The following is a 22,485-nucleotide window of genomic DNA, read 5'->3' on the forward strand; positions in this document are numbered from 1 at the left end:
AAGTCTGCCAATTATGTGATTTTTGGACAGGTTGATGGAGCTCTCTGGGCCTCAGTGTCCTCCTCTCCAAGATGAAAGTAATAAAAACACCTATCTCAGAGTTATTGTCAGGATTCCAAGGGATAAAGCATGTAAATCACTTCATATCTAGCACATAGCAAGAGCTAAAGATATTTCAGTTTTGATTATTAGTAGTCTAAGTGAGGCTTTTCCACCTCAGCACTGCTGACATTTGGGGATGGATAATTCTTTGCTAGGGCTGTGGAGAAGGAGAGGCACATCCCTGACCTCGACCAGCTAGATACCAGTAGCAGCCTGCTCCCCTGGATGCCAGCCCCAGACCTCTGAGAACACTGCCACCTATCTCCTGGTATTCTGTTTGCCAATCGGCAAAATCACTTACTTCAGAGAACTCACCATATTTCTAGGTCAGTTCTGGATTAAACAGTCAAGATTCTTCTTCAAGGTTTCCTCAAAAAAGAAATACAAATGGCCAAAAGGCACATGAAAAAATGCTCCACATCACTAGCCATCAGGGCGATGCAAATCAAAACAACAATGAGATATCATCTCACACCACAGAGACTGGCACACATTCAAAAGAACAAAAGCAACCAGTGCTGGCATGGATGTGGGGGAAAAGGGACGCTTTTTCACTGATGGTGAGAATACCGACTGGTCCAGCCTTTCTGGAAAACAATATGGACAGTCCTTCAAAAACTAGAAATTGAGCTTCCATGTGACCCTGAAATACCACTTCTGGGAATACATCCCAAGGATGCAAAAAATCACAGTAGAAATGACATCTGTACCTGTATGTTCATTGCATCACTATTCATAATAGCCAAAATCTGGAAACAACGCAAGTGCCCTACAACAGATGACTGGTTAAAGAAACTTTGGTACATTTACACAATGGAATACTATGCTGTTGTTAGAGAGATGAGGTCATGAAATTTAAGTGGGTGGACATGGAGAGTATCCTGCTAAGTGAAATGCATCAGAAAGAGAGGGACAGACATAGAAGGACTGCACTCATTTGTGGAATATAGAATAACATAACATGAGTCTGACAACCAAGGACAGTAGATATAAGGGTCAGAAGGATTGTCCCATAGCTGGAAGCCTGCCTCATGAGCGGAGGGGAGAAGGCAGCTGGAATAGAGAAGGGATTGCTAAGAAAATGATGGCTCAAGGGATCAGTCAGGATGGGAGATATGTGCCGAAAGGAGATAATGGACCAATACAGACTCTTAGTGTCTGTATCGTAAACCATAATGTCCAAAAGTAGAGAGAGAGTATGGGGAGTATTGTCTGCCATGGAGGTGGGAGGAGGGTGGGGAAGGGAGGGTATACTGGGGATATTGGTGGTAGGGAATGTGCTCTGGTGGAGGGATGTGTGTTTGATCATTGTGTGATTGTAACTCAAACATGAACGCTTGTAACTTTCTCATGGTGATTCAATAAAATTTAAAAAAGGAAAAAAAGTAAAAAGATTCTTCATAGCTCAGAAAGCAGATTTGGGCTGGCTGTACCCACCGGTACCCACAGAGGGATATTTTGTACAAAATGTGTCCCCTTTTTTGTGTTCATACAATTTATTGATTGAATCACTCCTGGCTGGACTTCTGAGGTGTTGAAGAAGCAGTACAAGAGAATCCATTATTTATTTTCTTATTGAATCACCATGAGATACACAGTTACAAAGTTGTTCAATTGAATTTTAGTCATACAATGTTCCAACACCCACCCCTTCACCGGGGCACATTTTCCATCACCAGTGTCTCCAGCTTCCCTCCCACTTACCCTCCTATCTCATCCCCCAAGCCTGCATCCATTTTGATGAATCTCTTTGGTCTGACACTTTTTATATATCCCACCTGAGATACACTGCTTTTATTTTGGAGGGTTTTTTGTTTTTGATTTGGGGCCACACCTGGCAGTGCTCAGGGCTCCACTGGCTTTGCACTGCAGAATCACTCCTAGTGGGCTCAAGTCTTCAAACCCAGGTTGGCTGAGTGCAAGGCAAGTGCCCTACCCACTATACTGTCTCTCCAACCCTGTTGTCTGCTTTTTAAATAGCAAACAACTATTGGTCTGCATCAGGAATTTCCCTCCCTCTGGAGCTAAACACAGCTCTGAGTACATCTGTACCAAGAGAGTAAATGCATACACATCTCTCAAGCACTTTATAACAACTAAGTGGCTAGAATTGATTTAGCTTTTACCTGGGCAGCTGCTCTGCTCTGTAGACAGGTCCTGGTGATGGGGATGCAGGAGGCATAGCTGTGGCTGGCTTTGTCTCACTCTCCACATTCAAGAAATATGATAGCTGACCCATAAGGTACTCAGCGCTTCACCATCCTTAAGTGAGGTCACAGGGTGTCTGACCCAAAGACATAGACAGGAGTGCATCTGTGGATAGAAATCCACGGAGAAGACCCTGAACTTCTGCATCTTTAGGGAAGGGTTTCTGGAAGAGGTTGGTCTCCATTTCTAGTTTTAAAGCACTGAGAGAATCAGGGTAGGCAAGTAGAAGTTAAGATGCATTAGTCGAACTCTCCATACATGTTGACTTTCTCAACTTGGCGATGGGAGCCACTGTGAGAGAGGGTTGATGACTTTCTCATCTACTATCCCCAGAGACTGTAATTTGTAGATTGCATGGATAGATAGGTGTGCTGCCTAAATGTATCTACTTAACTTCTTGAATTGTACCAGTCATCCATTTCTCCCTCAACTCTAAAAGAATGGGAGGCACAGAAGGTAATCAGCTTTCCACGGTGACAAACTGGTTGTTTTATACAGGATGCTCACAGGAACTTTCTGATGAGAAGCCCTATCCACACCTCCCCCCTGCACCCAATTCAAATGTTGGCTAAGCTTTCTTTGCTGCTCTACCTGGTCCCATTTTGAAGCATGTACATTGGGTCTCTTCATGGAGCATGAACTATGGGCCTCTTCTTGGACCTTGGTACTGAGAAGAATCATTTACCTTCATCACTTTGATGTCTATTTTTGTGGAGTCACAAAGTCTGTTACTTACAAGAGTATCTTAGAAAGCAGAGCCTCCGGTGTTAAGTGGTTTCTAAGTGCCCCTCAAGATTTCTCCTCACCCTGTCCCTTCTAGGCTGTTACGGTAACTTCATACTACACTTCAGTGGACCCTAGGATCTCCTAATACCTGTTTTGTTCTGCCAATGGATTGATCCACAGAAGAACAGCGTGAGGAGAGAGAGTGAAGTAGGGATATTTATTCGCTCCACTCCCCATCACCAAAACACTACTGGGATCCATTATTTTCAGGCTGCTGGCTTTTTCCCTCCATAAATACTTTGTGCAAGATGCTGTGGTTGGTAGATACAGAACAAAGGCCTGGGCCATGTCTTTAAGGCATTCAAGGTCTTGTGTGCTGGGATATACAGAGGTGCAATTTCCATCCTTACTGAGACTGCAAAGAACAGCATTTTCCTTTTCTTAAAGATTTCTTTTTTGGCTTGATAGGCATGTTGTAGAGAGCAAAGGCAGGATGTGGGGGAAGAAGGGGAAGGAATCTCAATGTTTCCAAAGCTCTAACTGTACTTGAAGGGTTTTTCATTTCTTTAGGAACATGAAGCAAAGAGCTCACAGAACTCTATGAGTTTAGACTCAGCTCTTTCTAGGAACCACTTCGGGGGAAGTGCCTCAAACTTTTGCAAGTCATGTAGCTTTCCTCTAAATGAGAGTCTCAACTGTGGTCCATGAGATAACCAATTTTCTTTTCATAAAGAAGCATCTGGAGAGCACAGCCATCCATCGACATACTGTGTATAGCCACATTCTTTCCACTCTGTGGAGCTGAGCTGTCAGAAGCTGCATAGCCTTCCCTGTTGAAAAGAGCCTTCACGTGGACTAGCTGCTATCTTTAGTCCACTTCCACTGTTGGCCCTTTACTAGTTTCTTGGAACTTGGAGTTCAGAAGAGTTCCCATCATTCCCACAATTGAATAGCCCATGATGCTTAGATTATTTACACAAACAATAGAGTTTATATGTGAACAATAGACCTGCTTTTCCATGGGAAGACAGGAATTTTTATAATCAGAACCCAGTAAGAACCCGGGACACTGAATCTTTACTACACTTGCCTGGTAAATGATACTTACATGGTCTAATGCTTATCTCAGCTCCCTGTGGGTGGGCACAGCCCTGTGTGACTGTTGGGAGAGAACCCCAGGGAGTTTGTGCCTGGTTTCCCCTAGACTTTGCCGATTTGACTTGTATCTGTTTGTTATCATCAGTGATCACCATCCTTGCTGAGTCGTGGGAGTCCTAGTGAATCATCAAACCCAGGAGAGCTGTTTGGTACCAAAAACCAGAAGATATTTGCCATTGGCCTTTTAAGAAAACATTTAAGAACCCCCCCCCCACACACACACACACACACTCTGTCTCAGTATGGATGTTTACATGTAAACATCTCCCTTTGAGCAAGATTTCTATGAATGCTTTGAATGCTAAGCACAGGTCTTTGCATTTACCAATCATAGTTTCTTGTATAAGATATCTAAGTAGGTAGGAGATCAATAAATACATTTTTAAAAATGGGTTCAGGAGGGATTTTTTCCAAACTCTGGGCAGAAAAATTTATTTTAAAAGTTCTAATGTCTTTCAATGAAGCAACAGAATAAAAACATCAGAGTGCATGGCAAATAAGTCAGGTTATGTTGTATTTCATTAACTTCTGTTTCTGTTTTGCCTATAGACCAGATTCTCTATGTTATCATGATATAAAGGGTTTTTTTCGTCCCTGTGGAAGTCAGAATCAAAATTATTTGTGGATCTCTGGTTTGTGACCTGTTTACCCATGGCCAGGGAGAAGCTCCATTTGCCCTACTTTTGGCTATTGGCTCTTAACCTCATTTTTCTCATTGTCCCCCCAGAACGTGTACTACACAAGCAGTCAGCTGCTCCATGTGGGCCTCCTGAGCTCCACAGTTGATGACGATGACAACAGGTGCCTGGTGGACGTCAACAGTCGCCCAAGACTCATCGAGTGCAGTTATGCCAAAGCCAAGAGAATGAAGCTTCACTGGAAGTTCTCTCAGGTGTCTATCCCAGGGCCCCCAGGAAGAGTGAAGCCTAGAAAATGCAAAGAGCCACCCAGGGGCTTGGACAGGCACAGGGGAGGGGATGGGGTGATACTGGCAGCAGTGGGGCTATGGCTCCATGCTAGTATTGGGGATATATCAGCACCTAGTACATGCTAAGGTATTCACTGCCTTCAGTTCACTGGCTCTGATACAGGCTCTCAGGGAGATTATGGGGGACTTGCTATTGGTGCTGGTATTCTCTCCTTATTTTACTTAGCTTTTAGAAATCAAGAATCAGAACCGGGTGGGGTAAAGGATGGGAAGAAATGATGGTTGGTGTCGTCTGTCTAGAGTCACATAGTAAGGGACAAGGCTCAAGTCTCTAGCTTTGAATCTTCACATTTCTTCTACACAAGCCCCTTCTCACATGGTTGAAGCCCCTCTCTTCGTCTTCCAGGGGTAGACCAGTTCTGGTTAGGCCACCTCTGGCTCATAGGTTCCCTTCTTCTTCCTCCCACTATGGGGTCTCTCTAGGGAATGCTGCTTCTGACAAGGTACTGTCTGTGAAGGACAGTCACACCCTGGAGACTGTGGAATATTCCTTATTGAAGCCCACCTCCATTCTGAGGTCCCTCTTCCTGTCCCTCCTTAAAGGTTTACTTATAAGGTGAAACTCAAGGGTTCTGATGTTAGGTGAAAGGCCCAGGGCTTCCAGATCCTCTAGGCTACTACCGGCTTGTTCAGAGGATGTTTCCAGGGAATTTGGGAGGGACGAAATGGACTCATGGCATATAGCCATTACCAAAGCTTCTCAGTAGCTGCTTGTGGCCCAGGGAGGAGGTTGACAGGTACTGGAAGGACCTGTCTTGGCTTTGGTCCCACCATAATTCTCTTCCTGGTGTCCTGGAGGTGGAGGTGGGACTTGAGTAAGGGGAAGTCTCAACCATGTCTTGCTCCCTGGGCACAGGGTCCCTGTGAACTGCAGTCTGTGATGTGGAAGTGGAGGATGGAAGAGCTTCTTTCTGGGTGGTGGGAGTGAACTCTGATCAGCAAGCATGAAACATGGTCATAGATTCTGGGATGAGCTGGAGAGCAGAAGCAAGAGTCATGTCAGGGCTTCAGGACTCCAGGAAAACACATGTTGGGAGTAGGCTGGGGATCAAACTGAAACACTTGTGGAACAGGCAGAGAATGCAGATAGGAGCTCTCACAGTCCTGCAGGAAGTGTGGGATTCAGTGAAAGGACCCAGTGCCTGGCCCTGCAGCCCTGCCCCTGCCCTTCCAGTTGTCTGTTTGCCTTCTGATACTCTGCAGCTGTAAACTGTAAAGGGCTCCTTCAGTAGGAATGGCTGCGCCCTACAGTCCTTAGTGTGTGCCAGACCTTCTACACACAGGCACATGTCAGCTCTCTCCTTTTTTGTTGTTAGTGTTAAATTTTTTTTGTTGAATCACCATGAGATACAGTTACAAAGCTTTCATGTTTGAGTTTCAGTCATACAATGATCGAACACCCATCCCTCCACCAGTGCACAATTTCTACGACAAATGTCCCCTGTATCCCCACCACCACCACATTCCACCCCTCCCCCTGCCCCTATGGCAAACAATTTCCCCCATACTCTCTCTCCTTTTGGGCATTATGGCTTGCAATACAGATTCTTAGACGTTATTACGTTTGGTCCTTTATCTACTTTCAGCACACATCTCCCATCCCTTCCATCCTGAACAATCCCTTCAACCATCATTGACTTAGTGATCCCTTCTCCCCCAGCTCATGAGGCAGGCTTCCAACCACAGAGCAATATTCCTGTCCATTGTCTCTACTGTCCTTGGCTGTCAGTCTCACATTATGTTATTTTATATTCCACAAATGAGTGCAGTCACTCTATATCTGTCCCCCTCTTTCTGAATCATTTCACTTAGCATGATACTCTCCAATGTGTCAGCTCTCTTAATCTTCACAACAACCCTGTGTCATAGGTACCTTTACTACAACTTTATAGGCAAGGAAACAAAGATGTGGAGATGTTAAGTAACATGCCCCAAAGTAAGAGATTGCTAGCACGTAGTTACAGGTTAAGCCTTGTATGTTAATATTTTCTTAATTGAGATTGGTTGCCTTCTATTTTACATCACATCCAATTTTGTGTGCTACTCCTAATATACTGGAGGTGTAGAGAAATTCTAAAACATGCCCCAAAGTGAGTCATTTGGGGAAGGAGCTTCCAAAATGATGTTTAAGAGCCTAACAATTCTTGACCAGCTGGGCTGGTTCATTGTGATAACCCAAGGATGTTGTTCTGTTCAGGCTCTGCATGGCCTTGAGATCTTGTCCCTGGCCAGGGCCTGAGGCTGACTCCTGAGCACTGTACAGGCCAACAGGTTAAGCAATGACTGGGACTATTTTAACAAGGAAGAATATTCAGCTCAGCAGGACAAGAAGATGGGAGAGATCCTACACTTCCCTGGCATTACCTGAAGGTCCTAGACCAACTGGGTCCCTTGCAGGTTTGTAGTTGAGCTAAAGTCAGGTCCTTGGCTCTGAAAAGTTTTTTCCTCTAATGGGATCCAGGGTCACCAAAAATAAAGCAAAGCTCTATCTATCTGTGGAGCCTTGGTCTCTCTGTCCAGCCTTTGGCTGCTCAAGGTTATAAGAACAACAGCTCTGTCTTAGAGATGACAACCAAGTTGAAGTCCCCTGGTCAAGATCCTATGACTCAAGAATGGATTACCGGAGTTCAAAACATGCTGGCTGAATGGTAATCAGTTTGCTTGGACATACCAGTATTCCCACTACAACACAATCTCTCTCTCTCTCTCTCTCTCTCTCTCTCTCTCTCTCTCTCTCTCTCTCTCTCCTCTCCTTCTCTCTCACACACTCTCTCACAAGTACTCTTACATACTGCACACTCACATGCACACACTCAGACACATAGTCACACACATCAGACACAGACATATACACATACTCACTAACATACATACTCACACATACAGATATGCATATACTCACTAACATACATACACTCTCATTCACTCACACATATTCTTACACACATACTCTCATATGTACTCTCCCACACTTAAACACACACACACAAACTCATCCACACACACAAACTCCTACACATACACACACTCATATGCTCACACGAATACATCAAACACATGCACTCACTTCCTCCTTTGCAGCACTCACTGCCTACCCATGCATGTCACAGGTCTTGGGGGCTGGCTCTCTCTGCTGCATGGGCTCTAGGTGCACTGGTGTCCTGATCAGACCTCAGTCTATATCTATGTCTCTGACTGAGAAAGAAAGGAACATTTTTCTTAAAATAACTTCTCAAGACCAAGTCGCCCCAGAATAGATCTTCTTCCTTCCCTCATCTCAGTGTATGAACTGAATAGGCAGCCCCATGGGAGTTCTGCTTCTAGGGTCATAGTGGCTGATGGACAGGACACGTGACCATCAGAACTTGGAAGACCACAGTTTCCTACAATTTAGGTATATAACTAATTAAAATCCCCAGAACATTCATGCAGTCACATTGTTGACCCTGCTTCCAAGGGGTCTCTTTGGAAATACTTTCTTTCGATCCCTAATTTGCAAACCTAGAGCATACACACTCACTTCATCTTTAAAAAATTAACGTATGTGAATTTTTTGCTTAAGTCAAAATGATGATGCAAATTTATCCAGTGATCTAGAAACCATCTACAACCCCTCACAGGTAGGACCCATTGATGACAAGGACAGAGGAAGCTGGGAGATTCTGAAATGCTCAGAGTTATGTGTTTCAACTAATTTTTCTTGCAAGTGTTTTAATCTTGGCAAATAACAGGAGGATATTGCCCAATAGAATATTCTGGGGCAGAATTCGGGCTGCAGGAACTTGTACTGGTGCATTTCAAATCTCTTTTCTGGTCTCACATTCTGCATTATTTACTCTCCTGAGGACCGCATTTAAACTCTACAGACGCTCAGACTGAATTAATTTCAAAATAATCTAGTGCATGTCTCTCAGTTTTTCCTACAAAGATAGGCATTTGCATATCTTAGTGTCTCATACCCTGATTTTTTTTCTGTTTAACAAATAAAATGCCTTTCCTCTCACCCGAGCAAGCTCTTCTGAATTTCCAATGCCACAGGCTGAAATCAGGCTGTGTCAGATACTGACACCAAGAAACCACATTTGATGAAAACATCTCTTGGCAACGCTGATATACAGGGCTCTGATGAGTCATTTTTCAAGGATGAATATTTTTTCCTTCAGTCATTCATCAAACATTTATTGAGTGTGGGGATGGGCAGCAGGGATGCAGAGAGGAATCAGACATGGCCTCTGCCCTAGAGAAGCTCATGGGCATATAAACACACAACAGAACTGGAGAACAGACAGAGTAGGAGGTACATGTGCTCAAGCCTGGAGTTATGGACTCTGATGGACTGCAGAACTTCCGAGATTCCAGGATTATTTGAAATGGATCTTGAAAGTGGTAGGGAATTTCCCAGGTGTGGAAAGGGAGAACATCACAGGCAGAGACTCTGCCTGGGCAAGAGCGTGAAAAGCCAGAACACGCTTGAGGAATAGGAGCCTAATGCTTGGTGTGAGAGAAATTCTGAATTTTGGGAAGGTGGAGGGTCATAAGAGAGATCAGACATACAAGGCAGATGGGGGCAGATAATGGCGGTTATTGAAAGTCATGCTGAGAAATCTGGGCTTCACCGTTAGAGCAAAGGAAGAAGGTCAAAGAGGTTCCTAAGCAGTGGATTTTTGTGCTGTATCTAGCAGTAGAGACTGGCTTGAAGGAAAGAGGTTGGGGAGAGGAAGAAAATTATGGCACTACTCTATTAGCTCTGTGAGAAAAGCAACAGATCTGCTTACCATAGGGGCATAGGGCCAAACAACTACTAAATGTGTTTCAAAAACATTCCGACCATCCATTGGTGGTGATGAATTAAACGGGGGTACTGTGAGTGTCATTAACCCAGAAATATCTCAGGGCCTGAGTTTGAAAAAAATATTTGCTTAATGGCTAGAGATATCCCTATTAAGCAATGCACATCTCCAAGCAGTCAACATCTTCCATCTTCACACCTGAGGAAGCTTCATGAATAGTATAAGTGGTTTTTATAGTTTCTTTGGATGCTTTTTCTAGCTTGTGACCCACCAAGACCCCAGAACTAAAGCTGTACTCTCTACTGGGATTTCACATTCACATGCATCCAGTTCATGGGCTGGAGCGATAGCACAGCTGTAGGGCATTTGCCTTACAAGCGGCCAACATGGCCGACCCAAGTTTGATTCCTCCGCCCCTCTCCGAGAGCCCGGCAAGCTATTAAGAGTATCTCGCCCGCACAGCAGAGCATGGCAAGCTCCCCATGACATATTCGATATGCCAAACACAGCAACAACAAGTCTCATGATGCAGACGTTACTGGGCCCACTCAAGCAAATCAATGAACAACGGGAGGACCGTGACTGTGATGCATCCAGTTCAGGATTTTGATCATCTGAGAGTTCCCTGCATGCCAAGACTGGGGGCATTCTGAGATCTGTGAAAGTGGGAATTGGGTGATAATCTCTGGGTTGATAGAAGGAGAGAAAAGAAGCAGATATGGATGGTATCATAGGCAGAGAAGTGCTTTGTGGTAAGACCCCTATGGAGCAGAGCAAGGGATACTTCTCAGTGGTAATGGGATATCCACTTCCTTCTTTGCCATCCTTACTTTGAATTTGATGAACATTCTGGGTCGTTGATGGGATTCTTGCCCTAGGAAAGCTTTTATGAGGTACGTCCAACTATTTTAACATCTTTTTGGAAGCCTGGTTGAAGGAATGGGTCTGTTCCACCAGAAAGACCCAGGAAAGCCCCAGGCTCTGATTTCCACTATTTGAAGGGCTGCTCTAAGCAAGATAAATCATATTTGTCCTACATAGCACTGAGGGAAAACCTGAGGGGAATCAAAGACAATTTATGGAGCAGCTTCCTTGTACTCCAGTTGTCTAGGTATGAGACTGGAAGTTCAAGGAACAGGTGATCCAAGAGACACAATGAGCAGCCATCAAACGCTGGGCTGCTCTCCCTTACTGGAATTGTGTGGGATGGTTGATAAGGACTTGCCAGTGCAGAAAGTCTGCAATTCTAAACCCTGAGAATGGCTTTTCCTACTTCAAGGTCTCCATAGGCCTTCCTTAATAGAAGGCACCACAAATTTGAAAATGAGTTGAACTCCTTGTAATGCGGGTCATCTTGATCATGCTTCCTGGAATAGTAGATCTGCTATTTCCCTCCCTGCCTCTCTCTCCCAGTAATCTAGTAGGCTGAAGGGCAGGACTCTTGTTTTCTACCTTCAATCTCTCCAGCACCTAATGGGTAAGTCTAAGACAGGAGAGACGGTGCTGTTGATGGAATTAAGTTTCCTTTTCAAAGAAATCGCAAATATGAACTGAGAGAAGTTTTTGAGAGGCCCAGAGGTGAACAAAACTCTGCCCTCCTGCCTCCGTGATTCACTTTGCATGCATGCAAATACCCATGCTGACAAAAACCAAGTGTACAATAGCATTTCAAGGACATTTCAAGGCCTTGCTTCATTAGAAAAATCCATGGTTTCTAAAAAATGCTTTTTAAAAACTAAAAGAGCACTTTGAGGTGATAGTACCATCTCAGCTGCATACACAGACATTTGTTAAATGAACACTTGGGGTGACAGGCTAAACATGCACTTCTCTTGGCAGGCTCGTGGGGAGAGCTGGAAATGCCTTCTTGAACATGTGTGTAATCTAGGGACTGCAGGGCAAACTTGAATGAATAGTTTTGAAACAGAAGGCTTTGAGAAAATGGTTGGCTTTTCTGATGACATTACATGCTGCCCCAAGACTGATTGAGACAGTCATCCCCTGGTTATGGGGTATTGTTAGTGGGAAACACAAAATCAATTGGGAACCTGGGGGGCGCACCCATTGGTATTCTCTCTGAAAGGTATCCCTGAGCTCACCCCATTCTCTGGGCAGTGCTGGTGCATTTTCCTGCTGGGAGGACAGTGCAAATAACAGCACAGATGCTAGTAGAGGCTAGAAGAGAAGACAGTTTCAAGAGAGTGAGGATACTGCCTAGCTTGGGGCAGCACACGGAGCCAAGCCAACACCCGGGGACAAATGGCTCTGATTTATAGGGTCTAATTTGATAATTTGATGCAAAAAGAGTAACCCACTCAAAAAAAGAGCCTATTTGCAGAGCACATTTCCCCGGGAGCACCGATAATTCTGCCAAAGAATTTCCCAACACGCAAGGAGGAGGAGTCCTTGACTTTCTCCCGCTCCAATCCCCCAGCGCTGTCAGCAAGTCCAACTTCCAGAACCTTTTGTACAAAGAAGAAAAGACTATAATCGGGTATTTCATTATGACTCTGGAACAAAACAGCTTTTCATTTCCATGTCACATGAAGGGGCAAGTGTGGAATTGTCCAGTGTTGAGGGACTGGCAAGGCTTTGTTTCAGCCCTGGATGTTTTCTTAGATATTTATATACTCCGTGGCAGTCAGCACTTCCCTCTTCCCCCCACTCATCCTGCAGAGATCGAGAGCCAGAACCAGGTGTGGTGGTTCCGCTCCCCGAGGCTCAGACCTGGGTGAGGCTTGCGTACTAATTATTTAACAAAGCCACACGGTACTTCCTCTGTGCCAGAAACTACTGGAATTGCTTTATAAATATGACTTAGCCCTCATGGCAAGGATAGCAGCTGCTTTTATTAACTCCATATCCTTAATGAAATCAAGGCACAGAGAAGTTCAATAATTTCTCCACAATCAAATCTCGGCATTCTTCCATTTCTTTCTTTCTTTTTTTTTTAATACAAAGAGAAAACTCTTTTTTGGGGGGGGGTCACACCCGGCGATGCTCAGGGGTTACTCCTGGCTCATGCACTCAGGAATTGCTCCTGGCGGTGCTCAGGGGACCATATGGGGTGCTGGGAATCGAACCTGTGTTGTTCATGTTGGCTGCCTGCAAGGCAAACGCCCTACCCGCTGTGCTATTACTCCAGTCCCGATTCTCCCATTTCTTAAGCCACCATATCTTAAATTCTGGTGTCTTGCCTCTCATAAAACAAGCCACTGGCAGGTGTCCATGAACTGGTGGTTTCTGGCCTCTGAGCTATCCCTGTAGCCTGACTCCATGAGCACCTTAACTTTTGTCTGTGCTCTTATCATTACTTGACTTCATCCCAATGGACCTTCCCCATGTTCCAAGACAGATTTCACTCCAGAGCAGGAGATTCCCCTTTAAGAAAGACCAACACGAGGTTTGGAAAGATGGTACAATGAATAGGAACACTTGCTTTGCATATGAAATCAACAACTCATGTGGCCCCCAAGGAATGATCCTTCAGCACAAAACCATAATTAAGACCTAAGCACCACCAGATATGCACCTCAACCCTGCCTGCAAAAAAAAAGAGAGAGAGAGAGAAAGAGAGAGAGAGAAAGAAAAGAAAGAAAGAAAGAAAGAAAGAAAGAAAGAAAGAAAGAAGAAAGAAGAAAAGAAAGATAAAAGAAAGACTAACATGAAAAAACCTATGGAACCAATGGCTGTTGAATGTTCACAATAACGAAAGTCCACTTGCCTCCTCAGAAAAACTTAATCTCAGAGTTTCTTTAATGCTACTGTCCCAGTCATGTTTTGCATTATTTGATCACTAATCATTAACTGCTTAGCCTGGGAACTTCAGACTCCACCAAGCTTAAAGCTAAAGACCCCTTGGGCCACCTGTCAGTGGAAAATTAATTAGAATAGGAAGCGGAAAGTATGTGCTGTGTGCAGGCTGCCGGAAAGGTCCAGAACCTGAAGGGTCCCTCCTCAGAACCTGAAGACTGCAAATATGAGACGTGCCTGTGCTCAGCCCAGCCCAGATATCCCTCCTCCAGGAGGGGAGTGCAGGTGACAAGCTGGGTCCAACCTTTTCCTGAGAAGAGATGATAGCTTGTTTGAAGTTCCCAAAGTGTAGTCCCAGACCAGTAGGCACTAAAGCAGAACCAAGGAACCCCCCAAGGCATACTGGAAGTGTCCACTGGATCTAAAGGAGCTCAGTGCTTTGGTTCAACAGCCCTCTAAGATCCTGGGCATGGCCCAGTGGCAAAGTGCCACCTTGGTATGAGGCCATGGTTTCAATCACCTGTAACCTAGGGTCAGATCCTTGGTGCCCCAGAGCCAGGAACACAATGAACTTGGAGCCTCATGCTTCCTGGTGGCCCCAGGCCTTTTGCAAATGAGGAGATGGTATCCTGGGGGCTCAGCTTTTTTACCCGGGGCCACACAGAGGCCAGGCTGGAGCAGAGTCCTGCGTCAGTGGCTTCCCTTCCTACCTCCTCTCATGCTCTTTCCAGTCACCTCTCCAGAGAAGAAGAAGGAACTTGACTGGGGGCTGGAGCCTCAGCTCCAGGAATTATTATTAGCCTTCTTAATTCTATATGTTCAGCTTTCGATTTTTTAAACGCTGTTTCCATATTTAATTTGGTTTCCATTCCAATTAAGCTCTCTGTGTGCTGCTGTGTCTCTCCTGCCAGGTTTAATTGCCCTTATTTAAATTCTTTAATTAAAAGTATTGTGTGTTTCCAGATCCTGTAGTTGTAAGTATTACACAAATAATTTAGATGACTAGTAAACCAGACAATGGAGTCCTCCACAGAGGGTGAGGCTAACCAGAGGTTCTGCATCAAGCCCCACCATCCCCCACAGGCCTGGACACCCTCAGTCCTGGCACTGGCCCTGAGGCTGCTGAATGGCTCTTGATATAAGAACAAGAGACTGCTAACAGGTACTCCTGCTTCCTTCTTTCTTCCAACATGCTCTGCTCAATAAAGCAGTCAGAATGATTGGTTAACTTGTCAGTCAGCCCCAAATGGCTGGCCCTGTCACCAGATTAAAAGCCAGTCTATTCGTAGGTCCCATACAAACTGCCTCACCATTATTCCTTCCATCTCACCTCCTACTCACTTCTGAATACGTTACATTGGGTGTTAAGGCTCTGCCATCTGAATTTTAGGGACACATGAGCATGCAGTTTACAGCGCTACTCTACATTTTTTGATGTACAACCTTCCAACATGATATAGAAACCATTGTTTCCTCCCTCTCCCCTCCTTCTATAAAAGTCAGCACATTGACTTTTCCTGCTAGTTAGTGGTGCATTTCAGTGTCCTGAAGTGTTCCTGGGACACTTTGGATGCCAGATAGATGGATAGATGGTTGGTGGCTAGCTGACTGGCTGGCTGGCTGGACAGATGGATAAGTGGATGGATGGAAGGATAGATGGTAGGTAGATGGATGGTAGGTGAATGGATTGATGGTATATGGACAGCATAGAGGATGGGTAGATGGGTGGAAGGGGTGGATGGGTGGGAAAATGGGTGGATAATATCTCTGCAAAAAAACCCTCAAGGAATTAGAGAAAACTTGTCCTCATTAACCTCCTAAGACTTGTTAATGTGATCTTCCTCTATCCTAGACTTTGGACACTACTAGCTCTCAACCTATAGTCTACTCTCTTGAGAAAGACATGAGTCAGTAAAGTAGCTGGTGAGCCTTTTCTGTGAGGAATGGTGAGGAGGAGAAAGTCTTGGGCTCTCAGCCAGTTTCTACTACTTCCTACCATGTGATCCTGGGAAAGTCTCTCAATCATCCTGACTCTCAATCTCTAATTCTATAAAATTGGAGTGAATATCCTCTTTATGCCTCAAGGTCATGGTGACTGGGCATGTAAAAACATTTTTTAAAAAGTGCCAGGAAAATGGCAACTCAAGTATTGGCTGTTATTACTTCTATCTTAGAGCAGAGCCTGTAAGTAGAAGTTCTGATGTTAGCAACCCCAAGCTGCCTCTGAGGGCGCCAGTTCCCCAGATAGGTATTGAATGGAGCATAGGAAGGCTCCTTTGCAACCGTGGTCAATGGAGTTAACCTAGAATGAGGGAAAGAGCCCAGAGTCTATGAGAAAGAGGTCGAGATCAAAGAAGGAAACAAGGTGGGTTTGGGGCAGGCATGGGAATGTGACCATGACTATTGCTGGCTCTAGCACCAAAGGGTGCCTGGCCCCTGCCTCCTCTGTTCGCCCACACATGTGCTCCCAACTTGCCTCCCAGGGCTTTTCTCAGCAAGCCTTCCAAAGTGGTCTTACTACACTGTTCTAGAAGATTCTTTCCTCCAGACCTCCTCTGAAGGAGATTCCTTTTGTCTCACATGCACTGAGATTGTCTTCTCCCTCCACCCCATGCTCTTGGACTCATTCCATTTCATCCACATTCTTCCTGGCAGCTACAGTATCACCATACTTCCTGTGTCAGGGTGCAGAGGGTGTGGTGGGGCCAGACTGGGGCCTGAGAAATGTCATGTTTGGGTCTCTAAAGGAAAACTTCACTTCTCAGAGCTCTCTCCTCTCTCTTCCGCTTCCCAGCTGATGGAAGGGAATGAGGAAGGAGGGGCCAGCAGAATTCTCTATTTTGGACAAGTTTCTACAAGTGTCTGTGGTCTCAGAGTGCAACCCCACTGTTTGCCAGCCCTGACCCTGAGACCACGCTGTTCAGTTCAAGTCTCAGCAGAGTGAGAGGGGGTACTTGTTCTGATCTTCCCCATTCCTCTTGCACCCACTTTTCCAGATCTCCATCTGGCATTTCAAACAGCCTCACACCCATTTGTTATTTTTTTTCTTTTTGGGTCACACCCAGTTATGCACAGAAGTTACTCCTGGCTTATGCATTCAGGAACTACTCCTGTCAGTGCTCGGGGGACCATATGGGATGCTGGGAATTGAACCCAGGTCGGCCGTGTGCAAGGCAAGTGCCCTGCCCGCTGTGCTATTGCTCCAGCCCCCATTTGTTACTTTACAACTGATACAGAGATTTCCTATCAGTCCTCTGGCTCCTACAGGCTCTAGAATTCAGGACAGAAACGTGACGCTAGATATCAGGGACCAGAAAGGTGGAGAGGTTTGCCTGAGACCATACAGCTGCACACAGAAAAGTCTTATCTCTTTCCTCACTCTCTCCTGTCAACCTGATGCCCACAACTCCTGTCTGCCTGGTGCACTGAAGATCCCCACTGGTTCCATTCCTATGCAGCCAGTCTCATCTCCCTGCAAAGGGGGTTGGGGAGCGCTGCGTGCTGGCTGGCATGTTGAAGCGTTTTAAGAACCAGGGGAAAGTGCCCTAGAGTTGCATTCCTGATGAAACTCAGTTTAGAGCCTGCAAGATTTTACCTATAGGTCAGAGAAACCTAATCAGATCGAGCAATGGGCTGACCTTGTATGAAGCCAGGATCTTAAGAGATGCCTCTGTTTTCCATCATTAGAAAAACCCACGGTGAACTCAAGGTTCTGAGAAGACAGTTTCATATACTATTTCCTAGGTGTGACCTCAGGCACATGGCGAGGCCACCAAAATACACAGTCCTGGGCTGTGTCAAAGGAACCCTTGCTCTGGGGTTAGTTCTGAAGGACACAGAACTATGAGGAGAATGCCAGGCTGGACAAAGCAGGTAAAACTGTCCTTGCAGGAGCCAGGTGAGTTCAGCCTGGTAAAGCATGAAACTGGGGGAACCTGGACATCACCTCCCTCACCAGACAGGAGGAATAGAGAAGCAGGAGCTAATCCAAAGGCAGAGTCTGAGGGAAACCTGTGAGCCATGGCCATGTGCCCTCCAGATTAGGGTCTTAGATTCGGGAAGGAGGCTGCTTCAAGGCAGGGAAGAGCTGACCTCTATTCAGCTTTCAGATAGAATGCAGAGGGTGGGCCTTTGTTTTGTTTTTTGTTTATTTATTTATTTATTTAAATTTTATCGAGTCACTGTGAGATAGCTACAAGCTTTCATGTTTGGGTTACAATCACACAATGAACAAACACCCATCTTTTCACCAGTGCACCACCAATCTCCCCAGTATACTCCCCCTTTTCCACCCTCCCCCTACCTCCATAGCAGACAATATTCCCCATACTCACTCTCTACTTTTGGGTATGATGGTTTGCAATACAGACACTGAGAGGTCGACATGTTTGGTCCATTACCTACTTTCAGCACACATCTCCCATCCCGACCGATTCCTCCAGCCGTCATTTTCTTAGTGATCCCTTCTCTATTCCAGCTGCCTTCTGAGGATGGGCCTTTGGAATGCGTCCAGCATGGGGAAGCTCCACGGGGATACCCCCATGTTGTCAGTCCCCATCCCAGGACCAACTTCCTGCCCCCCGTTTCAGTGTGCCCTTTGCTCTGCTCTCAGTGTGCTCCTGGAGGCTGTGAGTGGTTGATCTTCTGGGGAACTGTTGGGATTGGGGTGCGGAGGATGAAGCTGCTTTACTTACTTCGCTGCTTCCGGAGAGGTTTACAGCTGGCTGGGCTACCTCCCACACAGAGGGAACTGGGAATGCCGTGGCCCCCCTCAATACACACACACACACACACACACACACACACACACACACACACACACACATACACTCTGCACTCCCTCTCATCCTGCTGCTTTCTCCCTGCCTCCTCCTCCTTCGCTCACTGTTCAAAGTGCCATCAGAGGGAGCTGAGGAGTTTTTAAAAGAATACAGAAACACAAAGAAACATACAAACACACATATAAAAATAAATGTTCGGCTCCATGATTTGAAACTAAACAGATGCTGATGTAACTGCCACTCTGGTCAAAAATAAATATGGCTCTCCCAGCACCCCAGGAGCTATCATCTTGCCTTTGGATTATCATTTTCCAAGTTCTTTCTCCCTAAAGGTAACCCCCCTCCTGACTTTAATGCTCTGGTCTGATTTCATCTCTCTGGGAAGTTGCTAGTAGTGGGTTAAGCCTGTCTGCTTTTTCTGGCTGCTTTGACTAAGGTCGTATTAATAAGACGTAGCTGTGTCAGGCTTTAAAGTATCTCGCCACATGAATACAAGCAGATGACAACCACAGGGATGGTTCTGAAAGCAGCCCCATTAAGTGATTTCTTCATTGTGTGCTTGACACAGTGAGTGCAGTGAGCCAAAGCTAGATGGCATAACCTGTCCCCGCCACCTCTGCTGTGCAGCTGGCATGTGGGGACCATGGCCCAACCATGTCATGGTCTGCAGTGTCACGCATAACCCAGACCACACCACAGTGGCTCATGTCAGGTTATTTCCAGATTGATACTTTCCCGTGGCATTTCTGAAAGCCACCGGGCATGTGTGTTTGGCTCACATGATCCCCTGGGCACTGCCATCAGGCTCTAGGCTGTAAGTGTGTGTGTGTGTGTGTGTGTGTGTGTATGTGTGTGTGTGTGTGTGGTGGTGGTGGTGGTAGGGGGGTTCCCATCTACCACTTCTGAGCTACTTGGGAGAAACGAATCTTGAGCTTCCCTGGAGATCTCCAATGTTGCCATGGGGAGGGGGTAGACTAGGATTGAGTCCCTTCCCGGATAGCCACCTTCTTCCCTCCCAGTAAGTGTGGATACCCATGGAGGATCTGTGCAGTCTTGAGAGGGGTGGGGGAGGCCCATTTCCTGCTGCCAGCCTGCTCAGGCCAGTTTAACATGAGACAGCAATGTGCGGGAGCCTGGTTTGTCACGTGCTCCTTCTCACCCCTCAGGTTCCAACAACCAGCACTGACTCACTGCCTACATGGCCAGACTTCCTCTTAGTGCTGAGGGCATGGAAATTAGGAAATTACTAAGACATGAAACTTTCATCTAGAGGGGAGAGAAACAAGGACTCCTTAGCAGTGTTTGAGAACTGGAGAAAGCAGGAGAAAGGCTTCGCCAATCCCACTGGTTGGAAGAGGAGGGAAAGAGGAGGTGGGGACCAGGCGAAGGTGCAAAGGTGTTACTGACATAAATGGAGCAGGATTCTAAGTTCAGAAAAAGGCTGCATGGGGACAGAATGATAGTACAGCAGGCAGGGTGTTTGCCTTGCACGCAGCCTACTCGGATTTGATCCCCAGCATCCCATATGGTCCCTGAGCACTGCCAGGAGTAATTCCTGGGTGCAGAGCCAGGAGTAACCCCTGAGCATTGCCAGGTGTGACCCGAAAAGACCCCCCCCCAAAAAAGGCTATTGCTCTGTCAACTAGAGAAATACAGAGGAGCCTCAGGCAATGAGCCCAACTGCTTCTTAGCCCAGAAACCCTGAAGTCAAGCCAACATTCAACAAACCACAAGAGGTGTGTGAGGCTGCAACTCTGGCGGTTAAGAGCAGCAGGCAGGAGAGAAAACCGAGACACTTGTGTTGCATGCAGATAATCTCAGTCATCACTGATGGCTTCCTAGGCACTCCTAGGGGAAACCCCTGAGCACAAAAGGAGGAGTAAATACTGAGCACTGCCGGGTGTGGCCCCCAAACCACAGAGCACTGTGGGAGCAGAGTGGAGAGACAGGCCCGGAAAAGGGCAGCACCACCCCACGAAGCCTCCAGTGTTGGAGAAGGAGGTTGGGCACCATCTGCCTCCAGGTCATAAACGTGTTGGAGGAAGCTCACTGCCCGCCTCTGAGGAGGGAAGGGGAGTCTGTTAGAGGCTGACTGGTTGTCCAGGGGAGAGATGGTGGCTCAGGTCAGTCCTAATGTGCTAAGATAGGGCCAAGGGGGTGGCTTCCAGCCCCATGGGAGATGGACTAGACTTGCTCCTCATCAGAGCCTGGAGTGTGTGGAAATGCCCAGGCATCTCACACAGATGCCTGGTGATGCTGAGATGGAAGAATCACAGGAAGAGGCATTTCTGAGGGGAAATGAGATTCATATAGTCTAGGTCGAAGCCAGCAGCCCCCAGCATACCAAACACCTGGGGATCTCACTAAAATCTAAAATTGGGGGCTGGAAGACTGTTTTGCTTTTTGGGTCACACCCAGTAATGCACAGGCGTTACTCCTGGCTCATGCACTCAGGTATTACTCCTGGTGGTGCTGGGGGAACCCTATGGGATGCTGGAAATCAAACCCAGGTCAGCTGCATACAGGGCAAACACCCTACCTGCTGTGTTTTTGCTCCAACCCCTGAAAAAACTGTTCTGAAGAGCAAAACACCGCTCCTTTCAAGAGACTGTGAGGCATAAACAGTATATATACATGGAACTTTCCAGAACATTAGTAGCATAGGCAGCTGGGGGAGACTATGCATGTCCAGAGTTGAAGGAGTCTTACAATTTCATAAATGCCATCCAAGAATCTGCTGAGGTCAGCACCTACAGTCCCAGAGGCCCAGTGGGGCATGGACCCTAAAAAGCAGGTAACTGATATTCTGGTGATGCTGAAACTCAGGGCCCAAAAAAGGCGAAATGAGGCTCCCAGAGCGGGGTCCCAGATCATGTGGGGAACAGGAGTTGCTGGAGCAAATCAGCATGGCAGACCCCGACCACACAGAAGCAAGGAGCTCGCCCTGGGGTCAGTCTTCCGAAAGAGACTTACACATCAGAGACAGGAGCTGGCCCAGCCCCGGATCCTTTGCCTGGACACCCCGGCCAACTGCTAGGTCCTAGGCTGCCCCTCTGTCCCCATGAGCCCTCTCCTCCTGCTGACCCAGCTCTCTGCCCTCACTTCTAGGGAGGCCCCATCCAGAACCTCAAGTCTAAGCGCTGTCTGGAGCTGCAGGAGAACAGCGAAGCAGAGTTTGGCTTCCAGCTGGTGCTGCAGAAGTGCACAGGCCAGCACTGGGGCCTCACCAACGTACTGAGGGGCGTGGCCTCCTGACCCGGACCGCTGGGAACTCCACCTTTCCGCCCCCCCCCCCCACTCCCCTCCCTCCCCACCACCCGTTTGCTACTGTGTAGCACCCGCTGCCACCTTGCCTGCTGTCTGTATGGGGTTGTTGGGCGTCTGGGGAACCAGGTGAGTGGGTCCCCCTAAACAGAGCTTTTTATTTCCTATTGAATTTTCATGGAGTTTATAGAGAGATGCTGATTGGTGGGTGAGGGGCTCATGTCATAAACTATTTTGCAACTGTAAATAGGGTCACATGGAAAATATTTATAACGGACAATAAAATACTGTTGATTAAGAAAAGGGATTTGGTGGTCTTTTGGGGGCAGAGTCTGGCTGCTCTGAAGCTGGAGTTCTTGTAGGCACAATCCTGTGCTGAGGCAGGAGGCCTTAAATAACTACCATCCATGGGTATAATTGCAGCTGTCAGCTCTCTTCATTTGGGGGGGAGAGGGGCTAGGGAGCAGGATGGTGGTCCTCAGGGACAGTCTCCAAGAAGAAGAAGGTCCTCTCTCTCCACTAGAGCAGCCCTCAGCACTGCTGGATAATTCCAGTCTGTTCACTGGGCACTGGAGTGCCCCCTGCTGGCCCTCAAGTTTTGGTGGCTCTGCCTTCTCAGTCACCAAGTCACTCTCAGAGCTGTGGGAGCCCAACCCCCCAGGCAGGCATATTGAATGCAAATGGCCCATCCAGCAGCAAAGTCTAGTTGGCTCCT

At 46.7% G+C, this 22,485-nt stretch overlaps 1 protein-coding gene across 1 annotated transcript in view; it reads left to right on the top strand.

The window, feature by feature from the left end:
• Positions 1-22,071, top strand: part of GALNT18 (polypeptide N-acetylgalactosaminyltransferase 18) — a 379,034-nt gene extending 356,963 nt beyond the window's left edge. Inside the window, exons 10-11 of the mRNA XM_056116106.1 lie at positions 4,922-5,086; positions 21,615-22,071. Coding sequence (XP_055972081.1) covers positions 4,922-5,086; positions 21,615-21,761 — 312 coding nt within the window. The 3' untranslated portion in view covers positions 21,762-22,071. The remainder of the gene's footprint in view (positions 1-4,921; positions 5,087-21,614) is intronic.
• Positions 22,072-22,485: the final 414 nt, after the last annotated feature.

Source organism: Sorex fumeus, unplaced genomic scaffold, assembly GCF_029834395.1.
Source record: "Sorex fumeus unplaced genomic scaffold, SorFum_2.1 ptg000030l, whole genome shotgun sequence".
Taxonomy (NCBI): Eukaryota; Metazoa; Chordata; class Mammalia; order Eulipotyphla; family Soricidae; genus Sorex; species Sorex fumeus.